Raw genomic sequence first — 21,897 nt, 5'->3', positions numbered from 1 at the left:
ATTTTCCACCTTAAATGTGATCTATAACGTGAACAATTCAATTGCAAAACAAGCTGAAATCTTTGAGGGGGGGGACTCATAATAAGTGTGAATACCATTAAACTAATTGTTGAAGTACCCTTTGATTTTATTACACCATCATTCACAGTACTACTAGGGACAAGGTGCTCAACTCCAACCTGAGTCAGTAATCAGGAGCAATCCTTTTGACCTGTCACCAGCAATGGGCCTAAACTATTGTCCCTCCTATCATGCTTCTGGTGGCTTGGACATCATCACCAATAAGCAGTCCAGCGAATAATCAAAGGGACCAGAAAGCCACATAGCACCCTTTCTCCTCCTAACAATGCTGATGTGCTATAATAGGAAGGGTCTTATAATATTAATAACAATATTACATTGTGGAACTTAGAGCCACAATACCAAAGCAGACTAGAGACTCACAACAATTCACTTTGGTCAGTTTCAGGGAAAATTAGAGGTGCCTTGCCTTGCTGTTCATCTCTCTTCTGGCTAGACTTTATTCTTAGGTTTAGCCATGTATACTGTTATTTATATTAGGGATGAACTCAAAACTAGTAACATTTTTTTGGCGTCCTCTAGGTACGATTTGAGTGGGATCACAACAGGACAAAGCAATATATATATATATATATATATATAGATATATATATAGATAGATAGATATATACACACACATTTGTATTCTACATTAGACTATTAACCCCTGAAACTATTTCACATTTGACAAACAATAAAAGGTAGATAAAGCTTTAATTGTTGGCGCTATATAAATAAAAGATAATAATAATAAAGTTGGGCAAGATGGTAGAAAAAAATCATACTAAAATGTTCATCCTGGATCATCTCTTGAGAATGGCTTTCCATATAGTAAGATGATGGGTGACCTTGTATCTGATTGTATCAGAAAGGATATTAAGAGCGACATGTGTATAAAGGATATGTCCATATATCATTATCTTGCCCCCTTTGCCAAAAGGTTTTATTTCAATGTCTAGTTTCCAGGTTTGTCTAAAGTGGCCATATGATGCGTGTTCAGGCGTACAGCTTCTTTTTCAACGGCAGATCAATTTCTCTTAAAAACTTATCTGTATAAACAAGGAGTTCTGGTGATATTCAGGTTAAACAGCCCATCTAATTACCCCATGAACCTCACTAATGTCAATAATTACAAGTCCTTAGTCTGTCTAGGTTATGTAACATTCCTCTAAACTCCACAATATAACATTGATATTAAAAATGTTACAACGCATTTGGCTGCCACAACTTCGTACAGGGAGAGAGGGTGCCACGCAGCTTCCTCACCTATAAAATGAGTCATCTCACTTGTTTCAGAATATTTATTTTTTGCCGTAGTTGTTGCGCTAGATTTGAAAGTTGCTTATAGGTACTTTACTGATTCTTGCATCATTGTCACAGATGGATATTCCTAAATGTGTCTCAACTGTGCCTTACTACGCTACCTTATCGATAGTAAAGCCACTTTAAGATAACACGCAAGCAGACAATGGCTTGCTGTATTCCATGCCTCTGTATTTATGTCCATCACGTTACCTGGAAAATAAGAGAGCAGAAGTGCAATGCACTTGTATATCCACTAGGGGGAGGATGAGACCATTCATTGATATATTTACACGGAAGTTTATGGAAAACACAATGGCACATTTAACAATAAAGCTTTTTTTCCAAAGAAAAATAATTTAAGGTTGCTCACGTTTCATTCATTGATTGAAATATTTGTTCACAACAAAACTGCTTGATTTTAAATCTAAAAAAACCCCTAAACAAATGTTTACTGAATAAAATAGGATTTGCTCCAACAGGTGGCTGAGAAAACTTCAGATGATATAAAAAAATGTAAATGCATTTAAAAGGTAGAGTTGTGACAATATTCACTAGGCTGAATTCTATTACATATTTGAATGATCAGAATGATCATAAACTGACATCCACCCCTTGTGGCCTGCGGCAGGTATCCACGCTGTAATTTCACTTAAACATCAATTACTAATGCCAGAGCTCTACAAACACGGGCCTGATTGCCTTTTGTTTTAATACCTATTTTATTGCCACAATACATGCATACATTTATTCTCTATTAGGAATAGACCATGTCATTCGCGGCTGGTCTATATAAAATGACAAGCGAAAGCGGCCAGGTCTGGGGTCTCGCACAGGTATTCAGTCGGTAATTCCCATGTAAGTCTTTTAACCGCTTCACTCACGAAGTAGATGGCAACGCCGAATACACCGTTTCCTAGCAACTGCCAATAGCGTGTTCTAGTAACAGGAAGTGACGTACAAGGCTCCAACAGTTCCTTTGATCCCGCCCTCCCAGTTCGTCACTTCCTGCGGCTCGAGTCCCGCCAGATGCTTTTCCTTGACACGGTGGGCGTGGGGGCGGTCCTTAAGCTTACCTTGAACGGAGGAGGTGCATGTAATTCGGTGTTACAGGCGGAAGCGCTGCTGCTGTGACGCCTACCGGGGGGCAGTTGTTTAGAAACCGGGGAGTCACCTGCCCTCGTAGGGAACGTATAGGTATGCGCGGCATTTTTGAATTCCGAAACAGCCAGCACCTAGCTATCTTTTGAGTAACAGGGCCGAAAGCAACGCCCTTCAAAGGGTTAACGTACCATTCGCTCTTAATACGTTGCCATAACTGTCAAGTTGTTTTGCGTGCGTTTGTCTGAAATAGTATTCTGTTTACTGTAGTACTGTGCCCGGTCTTTAATACGCTATTGCATTTATTTCTCATAAAATAAATATGCTTTGTACAGGAATGTGTGATTTTGTGTTCTGTTTTTTTGGTGATGCTAATCTAGTTGACTTGTCTGTCTTTTTTCCCCCCCCTTCTTCTTCCATGGTGTATTCCACTTTAAAGTCTTTGCGAGAGAAGTATCTTCCATCATGCCCACTAGTAAAGTAATACAACCCGTATTAAAAATGAAAGTGGATGAGCTGTTTCTACATTGGTTGAGCGAGACGCCAACACAGCTACTACTGAAGGACTATTTAAGAAGGATAAAAAATGGAGAGAAGTTTCCCGGCGTCACTGGGCACTCGGATGATGAGACCATTTCGATTTCTAGCAAAAGCAATTTGCAACCTGCTCATAAATTACTAGACAATCTTTCCATCTCCTCCATGGCGCCCTGTAGTCCTCCGTCTCGTTCTCCGTCTTCTCTCCCTCTGGGTTCTTTTGGAAGTCCAAGGAACGGGCTTACTCCGAGAACACGTAGATCTATCGGAGCAAGATTGGTAAGTGTGGTGTCGTTTTTCACAGATTTTGTAACGTAAGCATTTTGCGAATTTTTTTTTTAATTACTGTTTTTACCTATTGTGACATGCATGTGTACTTTTTGGTACAAGACACTTTAGCAAAGAAAGCTGCTTCTGGCATCTTGTAAAAGCAACAGCAGCCAGATGTACTTTTTTTGCAAAAATGTAAGCATTGAAATTTTCAGAAAAAAATATTATTGAACTCTGCATCTATGACATTGTTCCACCTGTGATTATCAATCTGCTGATCTGAAGACTGAAAGGTCTTGACTGTAGAGGTCCTTCTAACTTGCAGGAAAGCTTATCACCATGCGTATCATGTTCTCGGTACCCACAGAGGTTTGTGTCTTTGCTTGAGGCTTACCGTACATTAAAGCTTGTTGAAATAACAGCTGTGCGTTGGTGTTCAATATCAAGAGAAGAGTCGCATATGTATTTGTGATCTTTAAATGTGCCTCTTCGTCAAATAATGCATTTTAGAGTGCTTTGTAAGTACTCTAATATGCATTCATGTAAAACAAATACATTGCTTACTTGCAGCACAATGCCCCCCCCCCCCCGAAGCAGCCTACCAGTGTCAGGAAAGTGCTCCCACTATAAGCAATGGGAGTTTTTTCTGCGTATAAGGGGTCTTATTAGAATCCCCTCCTCCCATTTGCACAAAAGGGCATATGGTGGCTGATGTGTCCCACTGAGTATGTTCCATTGATTTTTTTTTTTCCTTTGAAATTTGTGCTGTGTTAAATGAGAAATACTGCTCATTTTCTCACAGGTGTCGGCAGTCCTGGGTTTTCTGAGCGTACGGATGTTGGGACCCACTCTGTTGGTGACTTACGTTCAGATTAGCAATTGTCGTACGCATACTAGCCTGCTGAGAAGAGCAATGTGTAATCGTGCTGAAATATTTCATATTAATAGTGTCACAAAACTATAAACATGTATCACCGGTATGCAGGCTTAAGCATATAAACCTCGTTGTTTTTTTGAATGTTCCCTTAATTTAATATTGATTTACAGAATAAATCGGGGCAAACTTATCCAGGTCAAGTAAACCTACGTTGTAGTATTCTACTGATTAAAATAAGCCGTATACTATACCATTCAAAGGTTTAGTGTCACTTAGAAATGTCTTGTTTTTGAATAGATCAGAAATAGAGAGTAGATGTTGTCTGTCATTGGCTGTTGTAGACATGACTGGATTTGCATAATTTCTTCTTGATAAATTGCAGGTTGTTTGGGTCTGGCAGCCATAAGAAACATTTTAGATGTGCTAGTTCTGCATAATATACCTCTTTTAAGTGTTCAATTTACCTGTTCCCCTGCGCAAGAGAGGTCCTGTTGACAAGCATGTGTTACACTATGGCTTTGTGTGCGAGCAGGTTGGTGTTTTTCTGCTGGTAGGCAAGTCCTACTGTTCTCCAAAAAAAGAATTGCATCCTCTGTAATTATGTAACTTGTAATCTGAAGAATAAAATTGCACGTTTTTGTCATTTTGGGACTTGGAATGAAGCTGTGGCTACTCCCAGGCATAGTGATTTTTTTCTATTTTTAGAAACCTAGTAAAATTTCCAGGATACAAATGCATTCTTGAAGGGATTAGTTACAAATTTGCTCTGCGTCATCCATCTGCTTCTGCTTTAGACAGCTGGTGCAACACCGGCACCAAGCACTAAATATAGAAATCATTCATATTTTCTAGAAGAGCCACCTTCCCTCGTGATATATGTTCTGATTTGGATAGCTGGGAAAGTGTGCACCGTTCAAAGCAGTTCTTTTATACAACAAAGTCCAAATGAAGACATTTAGTATTTTTTGTTGATTCCTCTTTAACTGTTTGACAAGATAAATGCTATGACAATGACACGATGTCAAGAAATCACGATAGATAGGGACTGGACTGAGTTGATCTAATCAAACATCACTTTCTATGCTTTTGACTTTGGCGGTCCACACTGGTATTTGTATGTGCACATGCACCTTTTTGTCCTGATTTGTAGTATAAGGGTACACGGTCAGGTAAGAAGTGCTGGTAAATTGTTGGCGCTATATAAATATAATGGTTTCTTTAGCATTGCACTTGTGATGCACAAACTGTAAAAATTACAGTGTTAAAAAGTTTTTTTTATAGTGCATAAAGATAAGCCTGCATGTGTTTCTTAGCGTCTCTTCTAGTCATGGCTGTTGCTATATTTGTAAGTGTCCAGCCCAAACTCCTTTCCTTTTATTTATTTTTTTCTTCTGTATTTTATAACCCAGTCCATCATTTCACTTGAAAAGACCTTTGGTGTGTTAACATATTTCAGTGGGTGACTTTCTGATGTTTCATCGTGTAGTGACATGCATTTTATTTTCTTGTGTGTGGGCTTATATTTTTAGATTACTTCATTGTGTGGCATAGATACATCTTGTAATCATTTAATACCCACTGGTATGCAATTTCCTCCTCTCTAGTCTTTTCTGTGCTTTGTTACATGCCTTACTGCCTCCTTACAGCATGGTTTTGAATGAAACTGTTCAGGCAGGCATACCACATGTAAGTGGACGTCTGAGCATTGTAAGCGTCCTTAAGTGCACTCTGTATTTTCCTCCTTGCTATTTCCAAAGGTGCAAACAAGGGCGATTCAGGTTGAGGTTGGTGGGTTTTTTTTTTGTTTTTTTTGTTTTTTTTGTTTTTTTTGTTTTTTTTTTGTCTTTAGTATGTATGGGCATTCTGTTGTAGTAGAAGAATGCATATTCACTCGGTCAGGCCTGGGGTTTTCATAACCAAAGGACAGAATTTTTTTTTTCTTGTTTATTAAACCATGATTAAGCCTTTTCCATATTTGGTGAACTGATGTAAATTATACACAACTTTGTATCATGTATCATTTTGAAAAATAGGGCCTTCTTTAATTTAAAAAACAAAAAACAAAAAAACATACTAAAATGGGGGAGGGTCATTTTCAATTGGACAGATTTAAAGATGCCCCAAATAGGACATGGGTACAGATTTGAAAAGAAAACAACTTTCAAAAAAACATTGGGTATTTGTAAGTTTTCTAAATAGTTCTAAAATATTAGAATCTATTTTGCAGGGTTTGTTCAGTAGCTTTTTTTAGATGAGTAAAATATTTTTCAACTAAAAGTAAAAGGTTTTCAATACTATTTTTATTACTATATTAGATAATGGTATCTAAAGAAAGCTGTTCTTGTCCTGAAAACAACTTATAATTTTTGTGGGGTTAGTAAATGAGAAGAAAATTACAGCTAAACAAACACAGCAGAACTATTACAACGTACATTGTCACGAAGGGTACAAAAAATAGTCCTGCTACAGGGGTGTTTATACATAAGATGGCTAGCGTGTACCATCTAATAAATTGGCCCATGAAACTAAACGGGTAGATTCAAGCACAAAATTCTTTTTCTGACTGAAGCACCATTTGTGTGCCTTTACTTTCGAGTATTTCAGATACCGTATATTCCGGCGTATAAGACGACTGGGCGTATAAGACGACCCCCAACTTTTAAAGTCCAAATATAGAGTTTGGACTATACTCGCCGTATAAGACTACCCCTCTACCCAGCGTACAACAACCAGCCAATCACGGCAATCGATGTACCTTACCGGTGATTTGCTGGTTGATTTGCTGACATATACATACATGCACTGCCCTTACACACACACACACACACACACACACACACACATACACACATAATATATATATCTATATATATCTACACATATGCCTGTCCATACATACACATTTATACACTGCCCTCACCACACACCCCTGCCTTTACACACACATGTATATGTATATATATATATATATATATATACACACACACACACGTATGTATATATATATATATATATATACACACACCAGTGTGTATATATATGTATATATATGTATATATATATATACACACCAGTGTGTGTGTGTGTGTGTGTGTGTGTGTGTGTGTATATATATATATATGTATGTATGTATGTATGTGTGTATATATATATATATATATATATATATATATATATATAATATATATTTCTCCCCCCTTTCTCCCTATCTCTTACCTTATCTTCTGTCTTCTTTCTTCCATCCAGTTGTGGGAGCCCGAGGTCTGGCACTTCAGACTTCGGCTTCCCTGCTCTCTAATCACTAGGCGCCGGGACATGACATCATCCCTGCGCTCGGCATCAATAGCCGGCGCCTAGTGATTAGAAAGCAGGGAAGCCGAGGTCTGAAGTGCCAGACCTCGGGCTTCCCTGCTCCCTCATCACTACGCGCCGGCAATTGATGCCGGGCGCCGGGACATGACGGCATCCCTGCGCTCGGCATCAATAGCCGGCGCCTAGTGATTAGAGAGCAGGGAAGCCGAGGTCTGAAGTGCCAGACCTCGGGAAGCCCGAGGTCTGGCACTTCAGACCTCGGCTTCCCTGCTCCCTCATGACTACGCGCCGGCAATTAAAGCCGGGCGCCGGGACATGACGGCATCCCTGCGCTCGGCATCAATAGCCGGCGCGTAGTGATTAGAGAGATTGGTGGCTTCGTGGGAACCTCCGGCTTGGTAAGTACCCGGCGTATAAGACGACCCCCCACTTTTAAGAAGATTTTTTGGGGTTAAAAAGTCGTCTTATACGCCGGAATATACGGTAGTCACAAAATCTAAAACAATGTGAAACCCAGACGGACCTTTTTTAATATTTATTTGCAAATCATCTCCATAGCCTGCTTATTAAAATATTCTAAATATATCTACACAAATACAGAACTTTGTAGTGGTAGATGTAATCCTTTTATTTTCAAGGTCAAAAAGGATAGTCCATGCCTGCTGGACATTAAAAATGTTTGGACCGCTGCCTTACTATAATTTTCAATGAGTCATTCGTAAACAGCTAAAGCATTTTGTTGGAAATGTCATTCTGTGCCTCTTAGATAAAGAGCACTGCCCCCGTCTGACTTTGGAGTCTGTACCGGCAGCTGGAACTATATCAGCCACAATTAGGCGTATGTTTCAAGCGTCCGAGACTGTGCATTCTACTTTAAATATTTTGAAGCTGCCGCTTCCCATAAACTAAGATTGGCTGGCTGGAAGGTCCATGGTGCACTCCATGCTCTGGCCTTGATTGGTTTGTATAACAATAGCAGAGTCTGTATAAAAGTCTATGATTCTGTCAATGATTTCATATTGGCTTCAACCCCCCCCTTCTGCGTATTTTACAGTCCTTCCTAAAAGCTTCGCTGTTCTTATCTGGCATTTTTGCTGTTCATGGTATGCCAATGGAGCTGTGCTCAGCATAAAGAGCTTTGCTCCTTTTCTTTTAAAACAGGGGTCATGGTAATCATTACCTCTAGGTATCTTATAGATACCGGTGCATTGCCAATAGAGTGCTTGTGATATGGTAATGTTTTTTTTTCATACTTTACAAAATTGCTTTTGTGTTTTTGTTTATTGTCTGTTTAATTTATAATTGATCGTTTTAAATCTCCTTGTAGTCTGCAAGGATTACCCAGGGAATGTACCTAAAACATTACGTGCCCAAAAAGACGAATGAAATGGCTTGGCAGCCCCTTTAAATGGGTGTAAGCAAACTTCAATTTTTGGTGCTTGTCACCGGGAACCATTTTCAGCACTTTCTGATGAAGCCGCTTGGTATGTGTGGGAGATGTCATCGGTCAGGCGGTACGAGATAAATAGCTTGCCTTCCTTCACTATAAATACCCACCGGCTGAATGTAGCTATAGAAATGGTACAACTAAAATAGAAAAGGAGGCCTAGATGATGTGGGGAACAATTGCACCATTGTCTAGAAGTGGTAATTATATGTGAGCGGAGATGAGATGAGGCTTCGTTAAATGAACATGTTTTAACAGCTTTTGGGGGAAAAAAAACTACTAGTAATTAAGCTTGATGTTTAAAACGCCTATATTCTAAAGAATTGCACATGTAATGTTTAATATCCGATATGTTTGCATTACTCATGTTTGGAGCTGCTTGTCGCTAGTATAGACTGTTGCAGAACTTGGCTACATTAGGCTGCGCTGCAAACCAGTCATTTTATTGGCCTGTGATTGACTCGTAGAGTTTATGCAGCGAGGAATGTATAAAGACATCACAATGAAAGTAACACAAAAACAGGATTCTGTGTCTGACAGTTGTAATGTTTTTACTGCGATCAAAGTAAGTTGCCGTGTGACTTTGAAGCGGCCCTTTCTCTCCCTCTGTAAAAATCACAATAAGCTTGGACAGCCTAGACGTAATGTATACTCCGCTGTAAGTGGCGTTGTGTGACGTCACCGGTGGGAGTGATTCGGTGGGGCAGCTGTGACTGCTTGCCCCTTCACCCTTTAAAGCACTGAATCCTGCTTGCAAGAAGTGAGGTCAGACAGCCTTTCTATGCCTCTGAGACTCTGAATATGCAGCTTGACGGCCAGGATATAAATTCCTCTGGGCTTGACTTTTATATAAGTAAATAGTAAGGAGAGCTGACTTCATACATTGCAGCGATGCGCCCCGCAGTTGTCTCCAGCTTGAATTCCCTTCATGTATGTAAGAAGAACATGTATTGCTTGACTAGATCGTGCTGATTGGATTCCTCTCCTGCCCTCCACTGGATTATCAGTTGCTGCATATTTGCTAATGTGATAGAGGCCGCGTTGAAGGGAAGAAGAATGTAAATGCCCTAAAGAGCCCTAGCCACTTCATTCACAGAGCGGTTACTGTGGTGTCTGGCGAGCTGCAGTCATAGCAAGAAGCTGCAACTTCCCACAGAGTTTGGCTGCTTTGCTCCCCCTCTCTCGTTTCTTAGTTTACATGTTACGCTCTCTTCAAGCAACAGGTTGATTTTTTTGCTGTGTGAAGTCCCTGGAATTCTTTTTGTGAGGGGCAGTCTCCCTCTGACTGTTCAAGCACTGTCGTCAAGAGGATCGTGTAGTCTGTCCCAATGTATGGAGCCGGACACTGCTGCTGCACGTCTTCTCAACTAACCGCAGGACTTTTTCTGTCATAACAAACCTGTTGCCGTTTATTTTTTTGGTGTGATTTTATTTTGCATCAGACATATTTTTTTTATGAAATCTGGAAGTATGAGGATTAAGGAGATCTCCCTAAGGCAGGATCCAGACCTGAGAAAGGAATTGGCATTGTTGGCTCGTGGATGTGATTTTGTTTTGCCTTCAAGATTCAAAAAGAGACTCAAGGCTTTTCAACAGGTCCAGGTTTGCATGGCATATACTTCTTAAGATCTTTATGATAAACATGCTAAAGGGATGGTTTAAACATTTTATTCCCCTTATATAAAATATTCTTTCCCATCCCTGTAGATTGTGTGTAGGATAATAGCTCATTTTTGTGTGTATAAATTTGTTTTATGAAATGTACTTTAGTTATGCAACTAATATATTCGTAGTCCAGTAGACCAACTGGTACCCAAATTACAACAAATCAAGGAATGCAATGTTCTGTGTTAAGAAGCCTGAGGGACACAGTCTGCCCGAGGAACTGCCGCACTACTACCCCAGCAATTACATGGCCAATGAAATGTACATCAAAGGGATTATTGCTTCTTTAAAAGGATTGTATCACCATCACCGCTTTTAGCATCACTTATTTTCAGAACTACCTATAGTTAGTGTAACAGCTTTCTGTCTTTTCCATGGAAGCATTTTCCTTGAGTGTAAAATACATCAATATGGATTAGCATGGACAAAAATTGGGTGAATTTCCTTTACCGGGAGGCTGCCATTGGGAGGCATGTGATGTTTTGGGTGACTTTCTTGCTCAAACACCACACTGAGCTGATTCTTTATGGCAAAGATAATGAAGTCTGACCCTCATCGGACTTTCATCGGTCTCAGTGTGCTGTTAGTTGACATTCTGTTTACCGTGGTCAGTAAGATAAGGGGTCAGGGTGTTTCTGTAGTAGATTGAGCGAAGATAAGAGTTACAACACATACAGATGGCTAATATGCAACTACCTGAAAATGTGCAAAAGCTAGAACAGTTTTTTTTTGGGGGGGGGGTAGCAGTTCCCATTTGTGAGTTCAATTGTTTTAATAGTTTATTACCAGACGAGCCGTACGTCCCATCTCAGCTGCCCTTTTTTTCATAGCTGTTACAAAACATGAAACCTTATTTGGTGTGTGGCCACGTCTCCATTCAGAATAGCCTTATGTCTGTCCGATGCTTCCTTAAATTCCCTCGCTGTGTTAACCTCTACTACTTCTGCTAGGATACCGCTCCACCTGCCCAGCAAACAAATACTTTTGTGACGTCAAAGCCAAGCATGTTAGAATTTAAGCCCGTACTTGAATTATGCCTTAATTTCTTCAGTCACATTGTGCATGTAAAGTAGGAACAGGGTACTGGTAAAAGAAAGCTGAAATCTTGGTGCTCAACACTTGGCGCAACAGGTGCCTCTCCAGATTTGGTGGCCAATTTTCCCCTTTTTGGTTACACGCCCTGCTGACAGGAGGCCGCCACCAGCAGTCAGTGGAAAGTGTTTCTCCGTGGAAATCCCTTGTTAACATGTACTGACACGAAAATATCAAGTCCAATAGATACTTCACCCCCATACCTTCAAAGAGTTATGTGAAGAGGCCTACTTTTATGACCGGTGTGATGTATGAGCGTTAACAGTGGTTTCCTAATAACGCCCACAATCGCCCTTTCAAGTTCCCGTGTGGATTATCCATGAACATGGGACCAACACATTTGAACATGTTTGGTGTATTTAGCCTCTGATTGTTCTACTCCCTGTAATGTGTGCTCAGTCTGTACTTTGGATTTGTGTTGGACCTCTGTCCAACGTCATTTTGGCCAAACCATACTTCAATTGTTGTGAATGTTGAATTCAAGGAACCGTGTGTTGTGATTTTGTGTATCCTTGTATATTTGAATTTTGTGTGCACCCATTAAGATATATAGGTGAACTTGCATGGATTTTTGGTCATTAATGCCTGCTTATTCATTTTTTTTCTCCATTTTATTCTTAAGGCACAGCCAAAAAAAGAGGAGCCATTAACACCTACCTTAAGCCAAAGCATTCCGAAGTTTTACTTCCCTAAGGGCTGCCCGAAAGCAAATCTGAACATTGATCTTATCATTTCAAAAATCGAGAAGACTTTTTCGCTCTTTCCGAACGAGAGAGCAACCCTAGAAGATATGGGGAAAGTGTCAAAGGTATTTAAATATCTTAGGTATAACAACTTATAAGAGTGATAACATAAAGTAGTATGGAGCCAGTGGTGTCCAACCTGTTTCTTCTAGGCCTTCTAGTACAATAGTTCCAAGGACGGTACTTGAGGCATAGTGTCACACATAATGTTGAATACTACATGTGTAAAACCCATGTTTGAAGCCCTTCTTTTTATAAATGCAACTGCTTTCGTAAACTCCGCTGCGTAACTCATACAATTAAAATTGAACCTATGAACAGAACTCTGCTGACATGACAAATATTAGGCACATAACCTTACCATGCTTGTGATGAAAGCATATCAAAGAAATTGATACAAGGTCATTTCCAATTTGCGTGCCTCAATTTGGACATCTTTCATGATATAGAACTAGTATTCTAGTGTTCCATTGACGGTAAAGTTAAAAAAAAAAAAATGTATTTAACTATATGAAATCCATTGGCACGTACGGCATACATCTGGGTTAATACCTGCACGCTGTAAACATAACTCTGGGTTTCCGGTTTCATGTGTTGGATTCTTTCTTTCTGCACATTACTCATCCGCCTTTATCTAGTGTGCAAACTAGTACAAGTAATCTATGATTTTGTAAGTGATACTGCATTGCCTAGGTTCCTACAAAGAAAACTTCTTTTAAACAAAATTCCGTACTACCGAGCACATGACAAAGGTAGGAGTCCCGTAGCAATACAGTGCGGAGGAAAACATTGTTTTTGTCCTCGCAAGCAGTTTTAATAGTTTGAGCTAGGCAGGCAGTGCCAGAATTCCCTACTGGGACATATTCCCAGTACAACATAGAAGACAGAAGGGTGTTTGTTTAATTGCCTGGCCTGCTTTTTGTCATGTACTTTTATCCCAGCGTGAGGCTTTTAAACTGCTAAATAAGGCAATGGGCAATATTTTTTTTTTTTTCTGCTTCAAGAGTTTGTTTATAAGCCGTTACTGTGTAACAGCGTCTGTGGATATTACACCTAGTAATAAGAACGTTTTTTGTGTCGGTACTAAGTGAAATCAAGCACTGTAACGTTATAAACACTTTTTAACACTCTTTAATTGTATGATCCACTGGGTAACTTGTGTATTACAGATACAGACAGGGCTGGATGCCTTCTGCATGTGCGTAGCACCTTAGAGACCCATTGAGTGTTATGTGTAAATATACTGCAAATGAAGACCCGGCGAGTGTCCACAATCCGCTGAGACTGAATGTATTACCTTTGTTGAGGTGATGCTAGTATGTGAACATACCTGTGTTTCCCTTCCAGGCTTGTGAATGTCCTCTTTACTGGAAGGCACCGCTGTTTTATGCGGCCGGAGGGGAGCGGACAGGGTTTGTGTCGGTCCACAAGTTCGTGGCTATGTGGAGAAAGTAAGTTTCTATGCCCCCGCTATTTTTATTTTGTTATGTCTTCTCGGCCAACAGTGTAAAACTGCCCCGTTTTGATCACAACTTCTAAAATAAAAATACCAATCATATTGTGATTTTATGAAATTTAAATGCCAGTCTTAAACAAACATCCCTGCTGGTCTTGTGAACACCTGAACGTGCATTTATATATTGAGGCGCTAATTAGTATAGGGACCTCTCAGAGCCAATTTTGTTCATTTTGTGCATTTTGGTGCCAGCTGGACCCCAGGGCTGAGTTAATGTTCTTTTTTTTCTTTTTCTAGAATCTTACAAACGTGCCATGATGAGGCTGCTAAATTTATCCAACTCCTAGCCAAGCCCGGCTGTGCTTATCTGGAGCAGGAAGACTTCATTCCCTTTGTGCAAGTAAGAGTTCTTTTTTGAGTTTGCTACCTGAATGTAGAACTGAAAGCATTAGGATTAGGGCACAAACCCCACTGCTTTTTATTTTCTTCCGTGTTCGATTCCCCAGTTACAGATTATATACGTTCGGCTTCATTGGTGCATCATAGTGGCGATATCGCCGCCGGCTCTACCTCATTTCTGCCAGCAATGATGTCAACTACGGAAATCCTTCAAAGAAGCGTAGCATTGTTACCAGGACAACCGAAGCTTAATTTAAAAAGGGGGGGGGCTTGAGAAAAAAAAAGCTTATTCTGTCCGTATGCTGAATCAGTCCTTTAATGTTTTGCAATTATCGTTGTTGCTAAATATTTTTGCAAATTGTTGTATCTAAATCGGACAAATCACTTACAATGTAACTAAGTATTTGTGGAATTGCAGCAGATTTTTTTTTACTTGTCATGGAAAAGCTTCTTTTTAGAATTCTTGCATACACTGAAACAGCTCATGGCAGCCTATGTTTCTATTTATTTTTTTTAACCTTATTAAGGGGCATGCATAGAGACATAGGATTTGATCATTCTGTCTGCCTGTTTTTTTTTCTGAAAAACTCAGACCTTGATCATTACTTGGTCTAGTCTTAAATTCCGGATAGATTTGTCTCTCATGCATGTTCATATATTCCCTTACTGTATTGGCATCTTTCACTTCTGATAGAAGGCCACTTATCCTACCTCCCTCTCAGTAAAGTAAAACTTCCTCGCTTTACATCAAAGCTTTTATTAGGTAACATTTTTCCTACTTTAAAAAAAAAACCTCATTTTACAATGAGATTCTTTAAAATGTTCAGATGTTTCTATCCCATCCCTTTTCTCTCCTCTAAACTATATATATATATTGATCTTTTAGTCTTTCCCAATCACTTTGATCCTGTAAACCATAGGTGAGGTCTGACCAAGGTGCAATAGTATTGGTAACTGTGTCCCTGTATACACCACATTCTTGCCCCCAAATGATCTGCTCAAAAGTGAAAAATGTAGTTTTAGACAGAAAAACACAACCAAAAATGTGTATTTGGTAGGGCAAATCTGTAATACCCGCATTTCATGTCTTCTGTCCAGGATGTGGTTAACAGCCATCCACATTTAACATTTCTGAGAGAAGCCTCCGAATTTCATTCTCGCTACATTACCACAGTAAGTATTTATTTCCTTTCCTTATATTCTATTGTCAGGGTAACGTTTATATTTGTTAAAGTAAAAGTACACCAAGGGTCTGATTTCGCTTCCACACCTTATAGACGACAGATACCAGATTTTGCTGCAGTTTAGCGATAAAGATTTGTCAATGACTTTACATTCAGCTCATTGGTTGCGCTATGCATTGAGACGAGACAATCGTGTCTGTTATTCAGCAAGAAAGGCTTAGTACGTCCTACATTTTGTATGGTTAAATCTGTGACGACACGCAGAAAACATAATTAACTATGAATTATACCAGCTCAGATATTGTAGGAGAACCTCAAAGCTTGGCTTTTCATAATCCAAGTTAAAAGTTTCAACTCTTCTTTGAAGTTGTTCTTAAAGCACCGATGGATATATCTATATCGATTTGGTATAGGTGGGAAGAGACTTTTTTTTTTTTTTTTTTTTTTTTCTTTCTTTCTTTCTTTCAAACTGTGGTGTTCTTTAGTGTTCGGTGGGCCAGACCCAGTCTAGTCGTTAAGAATCTACACAGGGTGTTTTTTTTTAGAATTCCCAGGACTTCATTTCTTAAGTTTTGAGTCTGCAAGTTGTTGGTTCTGTAGCCCGTGTCTCCTCTCGAGTGCGTTGCATGATCACACACACACACACACACACACACACACACACACACACACACACACACACACACACACACACACACACACAGACACTACCCTTCTAGTCATCCCAAAATGCGTTTAGAGAATGTTTTATTTTGTATTCCTAGTAGTGATCTGGAGACCTGCTATATAGGCGGACCTCCTTTCAGCCAGTTCTGGCTCCTTCTCCTATTGCCGAAGCAGACATATTGCCCACGCTAGCCCTGTCCGAACAATAAGACGGCAGACGGCACTGTTTGATGGCGCGTTCCTTGTTTAGTAAAAGACATGCACTCCCTCTCGCTTTGAAATGAGTCATTGAAAAGTTATTACGCCCCTGATGTCTTTGACATTGTGAGCGTGCTGTGAAGTTCTGTTATATTGAAGCTTTTTGGAGTATATATCTTGGCTGGAATCCTGCATTTCATGATAAATGGATATTGTGACAGTGAATATTTACATGTCTCTCATAATATTTTGGCATGTGCAAACGTCTATCGGTACTCCGAGAGCGCTTGATATGGTGCTTCTTAAAATCTACCAGGGAACAACGACCAGTTGTTAGGAACATAATTGCAAAAAGGCCAGACTCCCACTGATCTGTCTGCATTTCACACCAGTTGTACAGTAGTAACGTGATCCGTGTGCATATTGCTAAATAATGTGCTAGATATTTAAGACTGGGGATTTTTTCTTTTGTAGTTTGTGCCAAATCCAGTCTTTGCATAATCTTTTTAATGTAGATTGGTGTTAAAGGAGTTTGTGAAATATTTGTGTAGTATTTACTTGGTAGACGGGGTGATCTAGACTAGAGAGCCTGTAACCTGTGTGATGAAGCACTTGGAAGATTGGGTATATCACTGTCACAAATGCACAGCAGGCCACCGCAAAGGGCTTTATGAAATGTTAGGTTATGGTGTTTTGGTTTTTTTTTACTACTCTTGTGAATGTGACACTTGTAACTTTCGTCTGACGTTTATGAACTGGATCAACAAAGTCTATAGAACTATTTTAGTGAGTATCCTAGCTCCTCTGCATTTTCCATTTCTTTCAGATAGTTGTCCTTTTTATGTTCTGTCTTCTGTACGTGACAAGATTACACTTCAGAGACGTGGCCTGCGGGGCCGTGTTATATTAATCTAGAAAACTGAAACTTTAACAGAAGTCCTCGGTTTAAAGTGGAGGAAATGCCGTCTGCAATATGCATTGTACCTGAACAATAGCGTGACTTATTTCTTTGCGTGCCAGCATTTTATTTATGAAAGATTTACCGCACATGCAGGTTATTCAGAGGATATTCTACCTGGGGAACAGATCATGGTCTGGTCGGATTACGTGCGCTGAGCTTAGAAAAAGTAATTTTTTGCAGGTAAGATACATTTGTATTTTTCCTTTTGGAGACGGAGAAAATATTTTCAAAAATGACTAGACCCGCCGTTTTAACTTAACAGAAATTCAGCTCCATCATAACATCAAATTCCCCCTGAGTCCAGGTCTAATCTTTACTACATGGCAACGTCTGTGCCTATCCCAATAAATTACTTATTTACTTATTATTTATACAGTAAGTTGTTTTTTGTTTGTGTATTAAACTTGATCTGATTTCCATCTAAGACGCAACAAAAGAAGCACACCACCAAACCCCTGAAGTTTTGTTTTTTTCCCTTTTTTTGGTCTTTTTACAGCATATAGCATTATTGGAAGAGGAAGATATTAATCAGTCCACGGATTACTTTTCATATGAGCATTTCTACGTCGTCTATTGCAAATTTTGGGAGCTTGATACCGACCATGACTTGTTCATTGATGAACAAGACTTGGCTAAGCATAATGATCACGGTAGGAGGAAATCCCAATACTAATGTTGTGCCTATTATATTTCTACTTAGGATGTTGTTTTAAGTAGAACGTTAAATTCGTGGGGGCTCATCAAACTGGCACAGTAGATGGAAATAAATGCAGGTTTTACCGTATATAGAGTGGTCTCTAAATGTGTGGATTCACAAGTCATAGGGTTGTATAGTGTTAAATCATACAATGTTCAACCTATATCTGAAATCTGCTTTTTAAACCATTAACCTTTCAAATGTGCTTAACAATGGGCAGAGTGTCAATTTGGCACCAAACATCAGTATATATGGTTTTCCTGTTCACTTGAATAAATAAAATTGATACCCCCCCCACTATTTGCCACTCTGCCTCCCTGATATGCTTTATACGACCTATATGCCACTCTGCCCTCCCAGACTTACCAATGTATCCTCAGACTTGTCCTCCCGTGCTTCAGACTCCCTGGTGTCTGGTGTGGGTAGCTGGTGAACGTCTGCACGATGCGCGTAGACAACCTCTGCTGGCACTCCGCCGGGACTTCTACAACTGAGCACCAAAAGGTCATGTCACGCATGCGCTCCGTCATAGAAGCCCCGGATGGAGGATGGAGGTCTCCTGCGGGGGATCTGGATCTTAGTCTTGTAGTCAGACTTCTATTTGAGGTCTGTTTAGAAGACAACCTGGAATATAAGACGAGGCATATTTTTCAGAGCATTTGCTCTGGAAAAAACCTTGTCTTCTAATCGAGCAAATACGGTGCATTGTATAAAATATGTAAAATTCAAATTTCAAATGCATTCTCCAAAACTTGTTGCATAGAACTAATTTCATTTTGTTTGTTTTTTTCACAGCCATATCAAGTAGAATTATAGAAAGAATATTCTCTGGAGCTGTAACACGGTAGTTATGGTTTATTTAAAGTTTGATATATTTTTTATATACATATAATTTTTTTAGAGTAATTAGAATAAAACAAACAATTGAGTTCCCTGTAACTCAACACAAAGTTAGAGGCTATAAAGCGCTATATAAATAAAATAACTTGGATTCTGTACAGCAGAGCAGATCATTGACTGCAACAAAGTGCATACACTATTACAAGCTGTTATTTCATATGGTATGGAACCTGTATCTTATTCAACTATTCTTTGTTTGCACCCCCACCATTCTTTAGGGGCAGAAAAGCCCAGAAAGAAGGAAAGATAGGTTATGCAGACTTTGTATGGTTTCTATTATCTGAAGAGGACAAGAAGACACAAACCAGGTGATTAACTGAATACACTGTATAAAATGTTATAATACATTATAAATACCTGATGCCTAAGATCAGAGGCGCCCTTGTTGTAAGGACTTTACTGTCTTCAATTACCGTGTACCCAGCTGAAAATGCATGCAGGGTGTGCAGCATTCACACGCATGTATCACCATCGATTCAGAGCACAGAACCATGTGTTCTCAGCTATTTATTATTACTGATTGAGAACACTGCAGGAGTAGCATGCTATGTATACCATCACATCACGCAATGTATACCATCACATCACGCAATGTATACCATCACATCACGCAATGTATACCATCACATCACGCAATGTATACCATCACATCACGCAATGTATACCATCACATCACGCAATGTATACCATCACATCACGCAATGTATACCATCACATCACGCAATGTATACCATCACATCACGCAATGTATACCATCACATCACGCAATGTATACCATCACGTCACGCAATGTATACCATCACGTCACGCAATGTATACCATCACATCACGCAATGTATACCATCACATCACGCAGTACTTTCAAAAGCTCTATAAAAACCCACCTTTTTTTCGAGAAGCGCACAACCTTTCTTCCTAATATAATTTAGCCATCATCCCCATCCAAGCAGTCCTCTGCCACGGTTTCACTTCCCCCTCAACCACCGACTAGATTGTAAGCTCGCCAGAGCAGGGCCCTCTTCTACCCGTTTGTTATTGTGTGTGACGTTAAACTATTCCACAGATTGTAACCGTGCTACGGTATCTGCTGGCACTTTATAAATAAGTGTAATGCAATGTACTTGGCATTTTGCTGGCACGAATTACATGGATTCTAGTTAAATTCTGATTCCCGTTTCCCCCACGCAGTATAGAGTACTGGTTTCGCTGCATGGACCTGGATGGTGATGGAGTGTTGTCTATGTACGAGCTTGAGTATTTCTATGAGGAACAATGTCAGAAGATGGAAAGCATGGCAATTGAGCCTCTACCTTTTGAGGACTGCCTCTGCCAGATGTTGGATCTTGTGAAGCCACAGTGTGAAGGTATTTTACGTCTGCTGGGTGCTGCTAGTCATTAGGAGTTCGGTGTAATGCCAACGGCAAATATAACTTCACTTATTGCATGCTTTCTGTGCGTGCGAACAGAGCGTTCACAGAGCTGGAGCTGACTGAGGACTTTATGTATGGAGAGGTGTTTGGTAGGGAAAGGGGAAAGGTTCTGCAGAATCTCCCATGCATTTGCAAGGACACCACAAAAAGACATTAACATGCATATGTTGGCTGGAGTGTCCATTTTAATGTAACAACAAAAATAAACTCAATGTCTCCATAGCTTGCCTAAAACTTTAACCTTCATCCAGCAGCACTGTACATAATCCTACTAAACAAATGACAAAGACTAAGAATAAGGAGTTTTCGTTTGTTGAACCATTGAAGATTATTTCTTTGCCTGCAGGAAAGATCACTCTGCAAGACTTGAAGAAATGCAAGCAGGCTCACCTGTTTTATGATACCTTCTTGAATCTGGAAAAGTATTTGGACCATGAGCAAAAAGATCCATTTTCTATACTGAGAGTACGTAGTACATGACCTTTCCTGCTGGGTGGCCGTGAAAACACTTTATACCTTTCATACTTTACACTGACCGCAAAACCGTGTTTTACAGGTAGGCGAGAACGAAGGACAGGAACTTTCCGACTGGGAGAAGTATGCTGCTGAAGAGTACGCGGTCCTTGTGGCTGAAGAGGCAGCAACTGAACAATGGAATGATGGGTAAGAGACATCAATACTGCAAATATATTCACATTTCCTCCAAGGATCCAGTAACCCACTGAATAGTAAGTGTTTTCTCTACGAATCCGCAGGGAATGTTAGAGCGGTGCTTGTCTTTATAATGCATAACCAAGTCGGTGAGGCTGAAATATTTAACTCGCCTGCAAACTTCTTTGTTTGTTCACACACTCCCATATATCCATTTGCTTTAAGTTGAAGTAAAAGCATTTGAACATTGTGTTATGGTGGAAGTGGAGCAATTGTTATGGAAGATAACATATAGATGTCTTTCTTACTTCCTGCATAGCTTCTGGAAGCTACTCGCCAAGAGTATATAATTTCCTGACACACATACTGCAAATGCTTCCGTGACAGTACAAGAACTGTGTGGAGGGCAGGGATGTTAAATCTCATCCATTTCAATCAAAATGGGGTGTTCTAGCATTTAAGCAGGCCTGAAATGACTAGATCTTAATGTTTTTTTGTTTTTAGGGATTATGCCGAACTTAATGCTCTCCACACCCCAGTGGCCACTGACAGTAGGTATGCCGATGAAAAGAGGCCCTTCTTTGACATGCCCTCTCACGATGCGCCTGAAGATCTGGAGGACTATGACTATGAGGATGACTTTGAATGAACAACACTGTTGGATTCATGCAGCTGGCCTGCTCTTGTATGTTCTGTAATGCCTGAATGACGTTGTCATCTTTATGCCAGGGTTATGAATTCCTGTTCCGCACACCTGATAATGGGTAGCGCTCAAACTCCTGGGCCTTACCGTTCTGTTCCCATAAATAAACCGGCTTGTCTGTCCTAATGCTGGAGAAATGTAATGATCAATAGAAAACCCAACACAGCAGATACTTTAACTGAGGGATGACCTACCCAATGTTCTAAACCCCTCTTAACACTACCTCGGTTAAGTGTAACTCATGCA

General features: G+C 39.9%; 1 protein-coding gene across 3 annotated transcripts; it reads left to right on the top strand.

Moving 5' to 3' along the window:
* Positions 1-2,414: 2,414 nt before the first annotated feature.
* PPP2R3B (protein phosphatase 2 regulatory subunit B''beta) lies at positions 2,415-21,777 on the top strand. 3 transcript variants are annotated; one of them, XM_053455217.1, is made up of 14 exons: positions 2,415-2,559; positions 2,903-3,279; positions 12,286-12,471; positions 13,754-13,857; positions 14,160-14,262; positions 15,360-15,434; positions 17,364-17,450; positions 17,767-17,920; positions 18,763-18,811; positions 19,086-19,175; positions 20,056-20,231; positions 20,644-20,762; positions 20,854-20,960; positions 21,453-21,777. In XM_053455217.1, the coding sequence occupies exons 2-14, from the start codon at positions 2,929-2,931 to the stop codon at positions 21,595-21,597; spliced, it is 1,746 nt and encodes a 581-aa protein (XP_053311192.1). In that variant the 5' UTR covers positions 2,415-2,559; positions 2,903-2,928; the 3' UTR covers positions 21,598-21,777. The 3 variants fall into 3 exon arrangements, with proteins under 3 accessions (XP_053311192.1, XP_053311195.1, XP_053311193.1); XM_053455220.1 differs by lacking the exons at positions 2,415-2,559; positions 2,903-3,279 and adding an exon at positions 10,040-10,502; XM_053455218.1 differs by lacking the exons at positions 2,415-2,559; positions 2,903-3,279 and adding an exon at positions 10,045-10,508.
* The last annotated feature ends 120 nt before the right edge of the window (positions 21,778-21,897 follow it).

This window comes from Spea bombifrons, chromosome 2 (assembly GCF_027358695.1).
Source record: "Spea bombifrons isolate aSpeBom1 chromosome 2, aSpeBom1.2.pri, whole genome shotgun sequence".
In the NCBI taxonomy this organism is placed as follows: Eukaryota; Metazoa; Chordata; class Amphibia; order Anura; family Pelobatidae; genus Spea; species Spea bombifrons.
This window is presented reverse-complemented; position numbering and strand designations above follow the sequence as displayed.